Below are 14,012 nucleotides of genomic sequence, written 5' to 3' on the forward strand. Positions count from 1 at the left end.
GAGCAGGGAGCTGAAAGCTCCCTGCTTCCCCATAGTATCTGCGTCCTCAGGACGCAGATACAATTGAATGTGGAAGTCGCCTGGGGATCAGGGCCAAAAGAACATTTATGTGACGGGCCGGGCAGCGAGGGCCTCCTCATGCTGCAAGCCTCATAGCAGTAAATCTGCCTATACTCCTTACTATGAACAATAAGGTTCTGTCACCTGTATACATATATACTTCACCAGCAGCTGTGTTCTTTTCTATGGTAACATCTGATATACTGTAGGGGGATGTTATCCCATGGATTATTATATTATATTCAGGGGGCGGGGCTGTGACAACCTCTTGTGGCATGTACACTGGATGGTGTATATCATGTTCTTCTGTAAGTATAACAGGTGCCTGTAATCTCTCCGTCCTGTTGACCTTCCTCCTCCTGGAATCACTAATCCTCCCCACGTGTGGAGACTAATGTCACATGGAGAAAGTGGACTGACACCTAAGACTACACAGAAGATGTCTACCTGGTAACAACCACCAGCACCACCACCACTACCACCACCACCACCACTACCATCACCACTACCTCCACCACTACCTCCACCACTACCACCACCACCACTACTACCACCACTACCATCACCACTACCTCCACCACTACCACCACCACTACCTCCACCACTACCACCATCACCACCACCACTGCCACCACCACTACCATCACCACTACCACCACTACTACCACTACCATCACCACCACCACCACCATTACCACCACTACTACCACCACCACCACTACCTCCACCACCACTACCACCACTACTACCACCACCACTACCACCACCACCACCACCATCATCCTCCTTTCATCCCACGTCTGCTGTAAATTATCCTTTCCGGGGAGAGTAGGTTGGAGATATTGTCCTCACCTTCGCTCCTTCCAGTTCCTTGGTTTTTGAAGTCTCATCTTCCAGGACATCGTAGACTTCTTCACACCTTGCCGGTTCCAGGCTCTGCAAACATGGAGGACACATGGAGCGAATGTCAGCAGCCACAGAGGGACACCGCATCCTTCATGTTAAGGTTTCAGATATCATGCCACCCAATGGAAAGGGGCAAGAGGATAACCTGATCTGAGGACCTCAAACCACCTCCGGGGTCTATAACTGTGTTAAAAGGGAACACCACCGACAAATCCGATGTGCGGTTACTGGAGTGTTAAAGAAGCCGTCTCTTCAGCCCTATTATGTGGCAACAAACTGGGAGGGGGAATCGATGTAATAGGACCCCACTATTACCATAGATATCACTGGATGTCAACTGACCACGACCAGTGATGTGTAACCCCATCACCCGGCCCCATGATCCAATGTCACCCACCCCATGATCCACCGTTACCCACCCCATGATTCACCGTCACCCGCCCCCATGATCCACCGTCACCCGCCCCCATGATCCACCGTTACCCACCCCATGATCTACCGTCACCCGCCCCATGATCCACTGTCACCCGCCCCCACGATCCACCGTCATCCGCCCCATGATCCACCGTCACCCGCCGCATGATCCACTGTCATCTACCCCCATGATCCACCGTCACCCGCCCCATGATCCAGTCACCCGCTCCAAGATCCACCGTCACCCGCCACCATAATCCACTGTCACCCGCCCCCATGATCCACCGTCACCCGCCCCCATAATCCACCGTCACCCACCCCCATGATCCACCGTCGCCTGCCCCCACGATCCACTGTCACCAGTGTAAAGGATCTGCCAGGCACTACGTCTGTGGATACTCCCAGGATTAATCAGTCGACACCTGAGGCCAGACCTCTGAGACTGACACCTGCTCCCACCAATCAGGGTGGCAGGCTCAGGAGTGGGAGAGCCTATCGCGGCCTGGTCAGTCAGAGTTAGCTCCGCCCCCTGTCCATTTATACCTGCCGTTTTCTCTTCCTCCTTGCTTGTTATTCTTCTTGGATTCCTGGCCCCACTGCTGCCTTGCTCCAGCCTGCTTCTGCCGTGCTTCTGCCTTGCTGCAGTTACGCTTTACCTGCTTCGCTTTGCCCCTGGCTTGCTTCCTTCTCCGTGCTCACGTTGGTATACTCCACTTCATCCTGGTCCTGACTATTCGTTCACTGCTCCGTTTCCTCGCGGCGTTCCGTGGGCTACTGCCCCTTCCCTTGCGTGTTCCCTGTTTGTTCTCCCGTGCACTTAGACAGCGTAGGGACCGCCGCCCAGTTGTACCCCGTCGCCTAGGGCGGGTCGTTGCAAGTAGGCAGGGACAGGGCGGTGGGTAGATTAGGGCTCACTTGTTCCCTTCACCTCCCTGCCATTACATAATAACAAGCCCTTACCTAGTCTACCATTTCTTCTACGCTGACGCTATCATGAGCCCCCTTGAGACCCTGACCCAGCAGATGCAGGGCCTCTCCCTACAGGTCCAGGCCCTGGCACAGAGGGTCAATCAGTCTGACGCTGCCTTTGTAGTACCCCTCACCTCACCTCTAGAACCCAACCTCAAGTTACCTGACCGGTTCTCAGGGGACCGTAAGACTTTTCTCTCCTTCCGGGAGAGTTGCAGACTTTATTTCCGCCTAAGACCTCACTCCTCAGGTTCCGAGAACCAGCGGGTGGGTATCATTATATCCCGACTCCAGGAAGGGCCCCAAGAGTGGGCCTTCTCCTTGGCTCCTGACGCCCCTGAACTTTCCTCCGTTGATCGGTTTTTCTCTGCCCTCGGTCTCATTTACGACGAGACTGACAGGACTGCCTTAGCCGAGAGTCAGCTGGTGACCTTACGTCAGGGTAGGAGACCTGTTGAGGAATACTGTTCTGATTTTAGAAAGTGGTGCGTAGCTTCTCGGTGGAACGACCCGGCCCTAAGGTGCCAGTTTAGGTTAGGATTATCTGACGCCCTGAAGGATCTGCTGGTTAGCTACCCCTCTTCTGACTCCCTTGACCAGGTTATGGCCCTAGCAGTACGACTTGACCGACGTCTCAGGGAACGTCAGCTTGAACTTTTCAATGTTTTCCCCTCTGACTGCCCTGCGATTCCCCCCGAGGTCCCGTCTCCTCGCTCTTCCACGGAGGACTCGGAGGTACCTATGCAACTCTCGACAACGTAGAGAGTTTCGCAGGAAGAATGGTCTCTGCTTCTATTGTGGGGACGACAAGCATCTACTGAACACCTGTCCCAGGCGCAAGAATAAGCAGCCGGAAAACTTCTGCGCCTAAGTGATCATCGGGGAGGTCACTTGGGCGCACAGGTATTTCCCGTTAATACTAAACGCAATAAAATTTTGCTTCCCTTTCAGGTCTCTTTTGGTGGTAGGTCTGCCACGGGCAGTGCTTTCGTGGATTCAGGGTCATCTGCTAATATCATGTCTGTGGAATTTGCTATGTCTCTAAAAATGCCTTTTATTGATTTGCCTTATCCTGTCCCGGTAGTGGGTATCGACTCCACTCCCCTTGCTAATGGTTATTTTACTCAGCATACTCCTGTTTTTGAACTCCTGGTTGGCTCCATGCATTTGGAGCAGTGCTCTGTACTGGTGATGCAGGGATTATCGTCTGATCTGGTATTAGGTCTTCCCTGGTTGCAGCTGCATAATCCCACGTTTGATTGGAATACTGGGGATCTCACCAAATGGGGTAGTGAATGCCTGATGTCATGTCTTTCTGTTAACTCTATTTCTCCCCGGGAGGAGGTAAACACGCTTCCTGAGTTTGTTCAGGACTTCGCTGATGTGTTTTCTAAGGAGGCCTCCGAGGTGTTGCCCCCTCATAGAGATTACGATTGCGCCATCTATTTGGTGCCTGGTGCCAAGCTTCCTAAGGGTAGGATATTTAATCTTTCATGTCCTGAACGTGAAGCTATGAGGGAGTATATCCAAGAATGCCTGGCCAAGGGTTTCATTCGCCCCTCTACTTCTCCTGTAGGTGCTGGCTTCTTCTTCGTGGGGAAGAAGGATGGTGGTCTTAGGCCGTGCATTGATTATCGTAACCTGAATAAGGTCACCGTAAGGAACCAGTACCCACTTCCTTTGATTCCGGATCTTTTTAATCAGGTTCAGGGAGCCCAATGGTTCTCTAAGTTTGATCTACGGGGGGCATATAACCTTATCCGCATCAAAGAGGGGGATGAGTGGAAAACTGCGTTCAACACGCCCGAAGGTCATTTCGAATACCTAGTCATGCCCTTTGGGTTGTGTAATGCCCCTGCCGTCTTCCAGAATTTTATTAATGAAATTCTGAGAGATTACCTGGGTAATTTTCTTGTAGTGTACCTTGATGACATACTGGTGTTTTCCAAGGACTGGTCCTCCCACATGGAGCATGTCAGGAAGGTCCTCCAGGTCCTTCGGGAGAATAATCTGTTTGCGAAGACCGAAAAATGTGTGTTTGGTGTACAGGAGATACCATTTTTAGGTCAAATCCTCACTCCTCATGAATTCCGCATGGACCCTGCCAAGGTTCAGGCTGTGGCGGAATGGGTCCAACCTGCCTCCCTGAAGGCGCTACAGTGTTTTTTAGGGTTCGCTAACTATTACAGGAGATTTATTGCCAACTTCTCGGTCGTCGCTAAGCCTCTTACGGACCTCACTCGCAAGGGTGCTGATGTCCTCCATTGGCCCCCTGAGGCCGTCCAGGCTTTTGAGACCCTCAAGAAGTGCTTTATCTCGGCCCCCGTGCTGGTTCAGCCCAACCAAAGGGAGCCATTTATTGTGGAGGTTGACGCGTCCGAGGTGGGAGTGGGGGCCGTCTTGTCCCAGGGTACCAGCTCCCTCACCCATCTCCGCCCCTGTGCTTACTTCTCTAGGAAGTTTTCGCCCACGGAGTGTAACTATGATATTGGCAACCGCAAACTTTTAGCCATTAAATGGGCTTTTGAAGAGTGGCGTCACTTCTTGGAGGGGGCCAGACACCAGGTAACGGTCCTTACTGACCACAAGAATCTGGTTTTCCTAGAATCTGCCCGGAGGCTTAATCCTAGACAAGCTCGGTGGGCACTATTCTTTACCAGATTTAATTTCTTGGTTACCTATAGGGCTGGGTCCAAAAATATTAAGGCTGATGCACTGTCACGTAGTTTCATGGCTAATCCTCCTTCTGAGAAGGATCCTGCTTGTATTTTACCCCCTGGTATAATCGTTTCTGCCACTGATTCTGATTTAGCCTCTGACATCGCGGCTGATCAAGGTTCAGCTCCCGGGAACCTCCCTGGGGACAAACTGTTTGTCCCCCTGCAATACCGGCTAAGGGTACTCAGGGAAAACCATGACTCCGCTCTATCTGGTCATCCTGGCATCTTGGGTACCAAACTCCTCATTACCAGAAACTATTGGTGGCCTGGGTTGCCTAAAGACGTTAGGGCTTACGTCGCCGCTTGTGAGGTCTGTGCTAGGTCCAAGACCCCTAGGTCCCGACCTGCGGGCTTACTACGTTGCTTGCCCATTCCCCAGAGACCTTGGACCCATATCTCCATGGATTTTATCACCGATATGCCTCCATCTCAGGGCAAGTCGGTGGTGTGGGTGGTAGTAGACCGCTTCAGCAAGATGTGCCACTTTGTGCCCCTTAAGAAACTACCTAACGCCAAGACGTTAGCTTCTTTGTTTGTGAAACACATCCTGCGTCTCCATGGGGCCCCAGTCAATATCGTTTCGGACAGAGGGGTACAATTTGTTTCCTTGTTTTGGAGAGCTTTTTGTAAAAATTTGGAGATTGATCTGTCCTCCTCCTCCGCCTTCCATCCCGAAACTAATGGCCAAACGGAAAGGACTAACCAATCCCTGGAACAATATTTAAGGTGTTTCATTTCTGACTGTCAATTTGATTGGGTCTCATTCCTTCCCCTCGCCGAATTTTCCCTGAATAACCGGGTCAGTAACTCGTCAGGGGTCTCCCCGTTTTTCTGTAATTTCGGGTTTAATCCTAGGTTCTCCTCCGTTTCCCCTGGTTGTTCCAATAATCCTGAGGTAGAGGACGTTCATCGGGAACTGTGCACTGTCTGGGCCCAGGTTCAGAAGAACCTAGAGGCGTCCCAGAGCGTACAAAAGATTCAGGCTGATTGTAGACGTTCTGCTAACCCCCGGTTTGTCGTTGGGGATCTGGTGTGGTTGTCGTCGAGGAACTTGCGCCTTAAGGTCGCGTCTAGGAAGTTTGCTCCCCGATTTATTGGACCTTATAAGGTCATTGAAGTCCTCAACCCCGTATCCTTCCGTCTGGAGCTGCCCCCATCCTTTCGCATACACGACGTCTTCCATGCCTCCCTCCTGAAACGCTGCTCCCCGTCCTGGTCCCCCTCGAGGAAACCTCCTGTTCCCGTTCTCACCCCTGAGGGGGTGGAATTCGAGGTGGCCAAGATTGTGGACAGTAGGATGATCCAGGGCTCCCTCCAGTACCTGGTCCATTGGAGAGGATACGGGCCGGAGGAGAGGACTTGGGTACCTGCTCGAGATGTTCACGCTGGGGTATTGATCAGGAGGTTCCACCTTCTCTTCCCCACTAAACCGGGTCCTCTTAGTAAGGGTCCGGTGGCCCCTCATAAAAGGGGGAGTACTGTAAAGGATCTGCCAGGCACTACGTCTGGGTATACTCCCAGGATTAATCAGTCGACACCTGAGGCCAGACCTCTGAGACTGACACCTGCTCCCACCAATCAGGGTGGCAGGCTCAGGAGTGGGAGAGCCTATCGCGGCCTGGTCAGTCAGAGTTAGCTCCGCCCCCTGTCCATTTATACCTGCCGTTTTCTCTTGTTATTCTTCTTGGATTCCTGGCCCCCCTGCTGCCTTGCTCCAGCCTGCTTCTGCCGTGCTTCTGCCTTGCTTCAGTTCCGTTTATCCTGCTTCGCTTTGCCCCTGGCTTGCTTCTGCTCCGTGCTCCCGTTTGTATACTCCACTACATCCTGATCCTGACTGGCTCATTCACCACTCCGTTTCCTCGCGGCGTTCCGTGGGCTACTGTATTCCCTTGCGTGTTCCCTGTTTGTACTCCCTTGCACTTAGAAAGCGTAGGGACCGCCGCCAAGTTGTACCCCGTCGCCTAGGGCGGGTCGTTGCAAGTAGGCAGGGACAGGGCGGTGGGTAGATTAGGGCTCACTTGTTCCCTTCACCTCCTTCCTGCCATTACAACCAGCCCCTATGATCCTCCGTCACCCGCCCCCACGATCCACTGTCAGCAGCCCCCATGATCCACCATCACCCGCCCCCATGATCCACCGTCACCCGCCCCCATGATCCGCCGTCACCCGCCATCACGATCCACCATCACCCGCCCCCACGATCCTCCGTCACCTGCCCCCACAATCCACCGTCACCCGTCCCCATGATCCACCATCACCCGCCCCCATGATCCACTGTTACCCGCCATCACGATCCACCATCACCCGCCCCCATAATCCACCGTCACCCGCCCCCATCATCCAACGTCACCAGCCCTCATGATCCACCGTCACCCGCCCCCATGATCCACCGTCACCCGCCCCCATGATCCACCGTCACCCGCCCCCATGATCCACTTTCACCCGCCCCCATGATCCACCGTCACCTGCCCCCATGATCCACCGTCACCCGCCCCCATGATCCACCGTCACCCGCAATCACGATCCACCGTCACCCGCCCCCACGATCCTCCGTCACCCGCCCCCACGATCCTCCGTCACCCGCCCCCATGATCCTCCGTCACCCGCCCACACGATCCCCCGTCATCCGCCCCCATGATCCACTGTCACCTGCCCCCATGATCCACTGTGACCTGCCGCCATGATCCACCGTCACCCGCCCCCATGATCCACCGTCACCCGCCATCACGATCCAACATCACCCGCCCCCACGATCCTCCGTCACCCGCCCACATGATCCACCGTCACCCGCCCACATGATCCACCGTCACCCACCCCCATGATCCACCGTCACCCGCCCCCATGATCCACCGTCACCCGCCCCTATAATCCACTGTCACCTGCCCGTGTAGGGAGATTGCAGAAGATACCTTACCGTGTAGAGGGAGCCACCCGTGTCCTCCGCTGCCGACCTAGATCCCGATGGCCGTGCAACCGGCCCGGAATCTCTATCCGGAGGTGAAGAGTTCTTCTGAAAAATACAACAATATTCTTATTTATAGCATGAAGACCGAGAGAAGTGGTACTGTGCAGTATATATATACAGATACTGAGAATTACACCCAGTATACAGGACAGAAGTGGTACTGTGCAGTGTCCATATATACAGAATAATACAGATACTGAGAATTACACCCAGTATACAGGACAGGAGAAGTGGTACTGTGCAGTGTATATATATACAGAATAATACAGATACTGAGAATTACACCCAGTATACAGGACAGGAGAAGTGGTACTGTGCAGTGTCCATATATACAGAATAATACAGATACTGAGAATTACACCCAGTATACAGGACAGGAGGAGCGGTACTGTGCAGTGTATATATACAGAATAATACAGATACTGAGAATTACACCCAGTATACAGGACAGGAGAAGTGGTACTGTGCAGTGTATATATACAGAATAATACAGATACTGAGAATTACACCCAGTATACAGGACAGGAGAAGTAGTACTGTGCAGTGTCCATATATATATACAGAATAATACAGATACTGAGAATTACACCCAGTATACAGGACAGGAGAAGTGGTACTGTGCAGTGTATATATATACAGAATAATACAGATACTGAGAATTACACCCAGTATACAGGACAGGAGGAGCGGTACTGTGCAGTGTATATATATATACAGAATAATACAGATACTGAGAATTACACCCAGTATACAGGACAGGAGAAGTGGTACTGTGCAGTGTATATATATATATATATATACAGAATAATACAGATACTGAGAATTACACCCAGTATACAGGACAGGAGAAGTGGTACTGTGCAGTGTATATATATACAGAATAATACAGATACTGAGAATTACACCCAGTATACAGGCAGGAGAAGTGGTACTGTGCAGTGTATATTCTACCTTTGATGATATTATCCCTATTATTCCGGAGATTGGGATTACTAGGTAGGTCCCGGATGCTGCCAGTAGCAGGAGGAGGATGAGCAGAGTTATCAGCGCGCAGCACAGTTTATATGAAGCAGTGGCTGGAGCTGCGTATCCTGAATCTGAAAACAGAGAAGATGTGATTAGAGAGAACAGGGCGATGCTGCAGCCATTATCCGGGCGACGGCTCCTCTCACCTCTTACGTATATATACGTCCCCGTTCCTTTCATGAGGCTCGTCCCACAGGTGACCTTGCAGTAGTAGACGGCAGGCGGCGCTGTCACTATAAGAACATGCGAGATTCCCGTCTTGTTCTGGGCGGTAGTTTCCGTTATGTTGTGAGAGGACGCGATAAAACCTCCGGCGCGGTGCAGAAAGGAGTGGAACGTTTTCGTATCGTCAGCCCTGAGATTCACATCACAATTTATCTTCACTTGATCCCCCGACAAAGCAGCGAGGACCGGAGGATTCTGGGTAACGGACAGTAACTTGCAGGCTGAAAAAAACGGGCTAGATGGGTCACAAGAACCAATATGTGTATATATATATATACTGCCCCTACTACTCCGGTCCTGACACTGCTACATCATGTCATGTATATACACAGTCCAGACACTACACCATGTCATGTATATGCACAGTCCAGACACCACTACACCATGTCATGTATATACACAGTCCAGACACAACACCATGTCATGTATATACACAGTCCAGACACTACACCATGTCATGTATATACACAGTCCAGACACCACACCATGTCATGTATATACACAGTCCAGACACTACACCATGTCATGTATATACACAGTCCAGACACTACACCATGTCATGTATATACACAGTCCAGACACCACACCATGTCATGTATATACACAGACCAGACACTACACCATGTCATGTATATACACAGTCCAGACACCACTACACCATGTCATGTATATACACAGTCCAGACACCACTACACCATGTCATGTATATACACAGTCCAGACACCACTACACCATGTCATGTATATACACAGTCCAGACACCGCTACACCATGTCATGTATATACACAGTCCAGACACCACTACACCATGTCATGTATATACACAGTCCAGACACCACTACACCATGTCATGTATATACACAGTCCAGACACCACTACACCATGTCATGTATATACACAGTCCAGACACCACTACACCATGTCATGTATATACACAGTCCAGACACCACTACACCATGTCATGTACTTTCTCGGTCTCAGTTGCCCTCTAGCTGTTGCTGTGCCTGTGCTCTCGCTGTATGTTCGTTACCTTCTGTCAGATAAGGCCCCAGTATGAGGATTGTGATTGCGACGTTCTCCATTGTCGTCTCTTCTCCAGGGCTGCTCTGTCACTTCTCCTTTCCACGAGACGTCGGTCAGGAAACGCTGCGTGTCACAATCATCCGTCCCATCTGACTCCTCGCTGCCCCTAATGTGCTGACAGCAGCGAGGCAGGAATGGTGGACTATAGAGGGAAGACAGTATACGGGGCGCACATTATAACCCCCAACTGAGGCACGCCTGCCAGTAACTCCCTGTGCCTGCCCCTAACTCCCCGCTCCTGCCCCTAACTCACCGCTTCTGCCCCTAACTCCACCCTCCTGCCCCTAACTCCCCGCGCCTGCCCCTAACTCCCCGCACCTGCCCCTAACTCCCCGCGCCTGCCCCTAACTCCCCGCGCCTGTCCCTAACTCCCCGCACCTGTCCCTAACTCCCCGCGCCTGTCACTAATTCCCCGTTCCTGCCCCAACTCCCCACTCCTGTCCCTTACTCCCCACGCCTGCCCCTAACTCCCCGCTCCTGCCCCTAACTCCCCGCGCCTGCCTCTAACTCCCCGCGCCTGCCTCTAACTCCCCGTGCCTGCCTCTAACTCCCCGCGCCTGCCTCTAACTCCCCGCGCCTGCCTCTAACTCCCCGCGCCTGCCTCTAACTCCCCGCGCCTGTCCCTAACTCCCCGCGCCTGCCTCTAATTCCCTGCGCCTTCCCCTAACTCCCCGCACCTGTCCCTAACTCCCCGCGCCTGTACCTAACTCCCCGCATCTGCCCCTAACTCCCTGCACCTGCCCGTAACGCCCCACGCCTGCCCCTAAATCCCCGCGCCTGCCCTAACTCCGTGCGCCTGCCCCTAACTCCGCGCGCCTGTCCCTAACTCCCCGCACCGTCCCCTAACTCCCCGCACCTGTCCCTAACTCCCCGCACCTGCCCCCTATTCCCCACACCTGCCTCTAACTCCCCGTTCCTGCCTCTAATTCCCCGCACCTGCCCCTAACTCCCCGCTCCTTCCCCTATCTCCCTGCGCCTGTCCCTAACTCCCCGCACCTGACCCTAACTCCCCGCTCCTGCCCCTAACTCCCCGCACCTGCCCCCAACTCCCTGCGCCTGCCCCTAACTCCCCGCGCCTGCCCCTAACGCCGTGCTCCTTTCCCTAACTCCCCGCGCCTGCCCCTAACTCCCCGCGCCTGCCCCTAACTCCCCGCGCCTGCCCCTAACTCCCCGCGCCTGCTCCTAACTCGCCGCGCCTGCCCCTAACTCGCCGCGCCTGCCCCTAATTCTGCACGCCTGTCCTTAACTCCCCGTGCATGTCCCTAACTCCCCGCGTCTGCCCCTAACTCCCCGCATCTGCCCATAACTCCCGGGGCCTGCCCCTATCTCCATGCGCCTGCCCCTAACTCACCGCACCTGCCCCTAATGCCGCACTCCTGCCCCTAACGCCGCGCTCCTGCCCCTAACTGCCTGCGCCTGTCCCTAACTCCCCGTGCCTGTCCCTAACTCCCTGCGCCTGTCCCTAACTACCTGCGCCTGTCCCTTACTCCCCGCACCTGTCCCTAACTCCCCGTGCCTGTCCCTAACTCCCCGCGCCTGCCCCTAATTCCCTGTTCCTGCCCCTAACTCCCCGCACCTGCCCCTAACTTTCCGGGCATGCCTCTAACTCCCCGCTCCTGTCCCTTACTCCCCGCGCCTGTCCCTGACTCCCCGCGCCTGTCCATAACTCCCCACGCCTGTCCCTAACTCCCTGCCCCTAACTCCGCGCACCTGCCCCTAACTTTCCGCGCATGCCCCTAACTCCCCGCGCCTGCCCCTAACTCCCCGCGCCTGCCCCTAACTCCCCGCGCCTGCCCCTAACTCCCCGCGCCTGTCCCTAACTCCCCGCGCCTGTCCCTAACTCCCCGCGCCTGCCCCTAATTCCCTGTTCCTGCCCCTAACTCCCCGCACCTGCCCCTAACTTTCTGGGCATGCCCCTAACTCCCCGCTCCTGTCCCTTACTCCCCTCGCCTGTCCCTAACTCCCCGCGCCTGCCCCTAACTCCCTGCCCCTAACTCCCCGCACCTGCCCCTAACTTTTCGCGCATGCCCCTAACTCCCCGCGCATGCCCCTAACTCCCCGCGCCTGCCCCTAACTACCCGCTCCTTCCCCTAACTCCTTATGCCTGTCCCTAACTCCCCGCATCTGTCCCTTACTCCCCGCATCTGCCCCTTAATCCCCGCGCCTGCCCCTAACTCCCCGCGCCTGCCTCTAACTCCCCGCGCCTGCCTCTAACTCCCCGCTCCAGTCCCTAACTCCCCGCGCCTGCCCCTAACTCCCCGCACCTGCCCCTAACTCCCCGCGCCTGCCCCTAACTCGCCGCGCCTGCCCCTAATTCCCTGTTCCTGCCCCTAACTCCCCGCACCTGCCCCTAACTTTCCGGGCATGCCCCTAACTCCCTGCTCCTGTCCCTTACTCCCCGCGCCTGTCCCTGACTCCCCGCGCCTGTCCCTAACTCTCCGCGCCTGTCCCTAACTCCCTGCCCCTAACTCCGCGCACCTGCCCCTAACTCCGCGCACCTGCCCCTAGCTTTCCGCGCATGCCCCTAACTCCCCGCGCCTGCCCCTAACTCCCCGCGCCTGCCCCTAACTCTCCGCGCCTGCCCCTAACTCCCCGCGTCTGCCCCTAACTCCCCGCGCCTGCCCTTAATTCCCCGTTCCTGCCCCTAACTCCCCGCGCCTGCCCCTAACTACCCGCTCCTTCCCCTAACTCCCCACGCCTGGCCCTAACTCCCCGCATCTGCCCCGAACTCCCCGCGTCTGCCCCTAACTCCCCGGGCCTGCCCCTAACTCCCCGGGCCAGCCCCTATTTCCCCGCGCCTGCCCCTAACTCCCCGTGCCTGCCCCAAACGCCGCGCTCCTGCCCCTAACGCCGCTCTCCTGCCCCTAACTGCCCGCGCCTGCCCCTTAATCCCCGCGCCTGCCCCTTAATCCCCGCGCCTGCCCCTAACTCCCCGCGCCTGCCCCTAACTCCCCGCTCCTGCCCCTAATTCCCCACGCCTGCCCCAAACTCCCCGCGCCTGCCCCTAACTCCCCGCGCCTGCCCCTAACTCCCCGCGCCTGCCCCTAACTCCCCGTGCTTGCCCCTAGCTCCCCGCGCCCTTCCCTAACTCCCCGCGCCTGCCCCTAACTCCCCACGCCTGCCCCTAGCTCCCCGCGCCTGCCCCTAACTCCCCACGCCTGTCCCTATCTCCCCGCGCCTGTCCCTATCTCCCCACGCCTGTCCCTAACTCCCCGCGCCTGTCCCTAACTCCACGCGCCTGCCCCTAACTCCCCGCACCTGCCCCTAACTCCCCGCTCCTTCCCCTAACTCCCAGCGCCTGTCCCTAAATCCCTGCGCCTGCACCTAACTCCCCGCGCCTGTTCCTAACTCCCCGCGTCTGCCCCTAACTCCCCGCGCCTGCCCTTAATTCCCCGTTCCTGCCCCTAACTCCCCGCACCTGCCCCTAACTACCCGCTCCTTCCCCTAACTCCCCACGCCTGTCCCTAACTCCCCGCGTCTGCCCCTAACTCCCCGCGTCTGCCCCTAACTCCCCGGGCCTGCCCCTAACTCCCCGGGCCAGCCCCTATTTCCCCCCGCCTGCCCCTAACTCCCCACGCCTGCCCCTAACGCCGCGCTCCTGCCCCTAACGCCGCTCTCCTGCCCCTAACTGCCCGCGCCTGCCCC

The 14,012-nt window shown here is 55.7% G+C and overlaps 1 protein-coding gene across 1 annotated transcript; it reads right to left on the reverse strand.

Moving 5' to 3' along the window:
- Positions 1-870: 870 nt before the first annotated feature.
- On the reverse strand, positions 871-10,386 carry NFAM1 (NFAT activating protein with ITAM motif 1). Its single transcript, XM_075849293.1, has 5 exons — positions 10,315-10,386; positions 9,207-9,506; positions 8,986-9,131; positions 7,984-8,079; positions 871-996 (listed from the first exon to the last, which is right to left on the reverse strand). Exons 1-5 carry the CDS (start codon positions 10,364-10,366, stop codon positions 871-873), a joined length of 720 nt encoding a protein of 239 aa, XP_075705408.1. The 5' UTR covers positions 10,367-10,386.
- Between the last annotated feature and the right edge of the window lie 3,626 nt (positions 10,387-14,012).

The sequence above is a fragment of the Rhinoderma darwinii genome, unplaced genomic scaffold (assembly GCF_050947455.1).
Source record: "Rhinoderma darwinii isolate aRhiDar2 unplaced genomic scaffold, aRhiDar2.hap1 Scaffold_732, whole genome shotgun sequence".
Taxonomy (NCBI): Eukaryota; Metazoa; Chordata; class Amphibia; order Anura; family Rhinodermatidae; genus Rhinoderma; species Rhinoderma darwinii.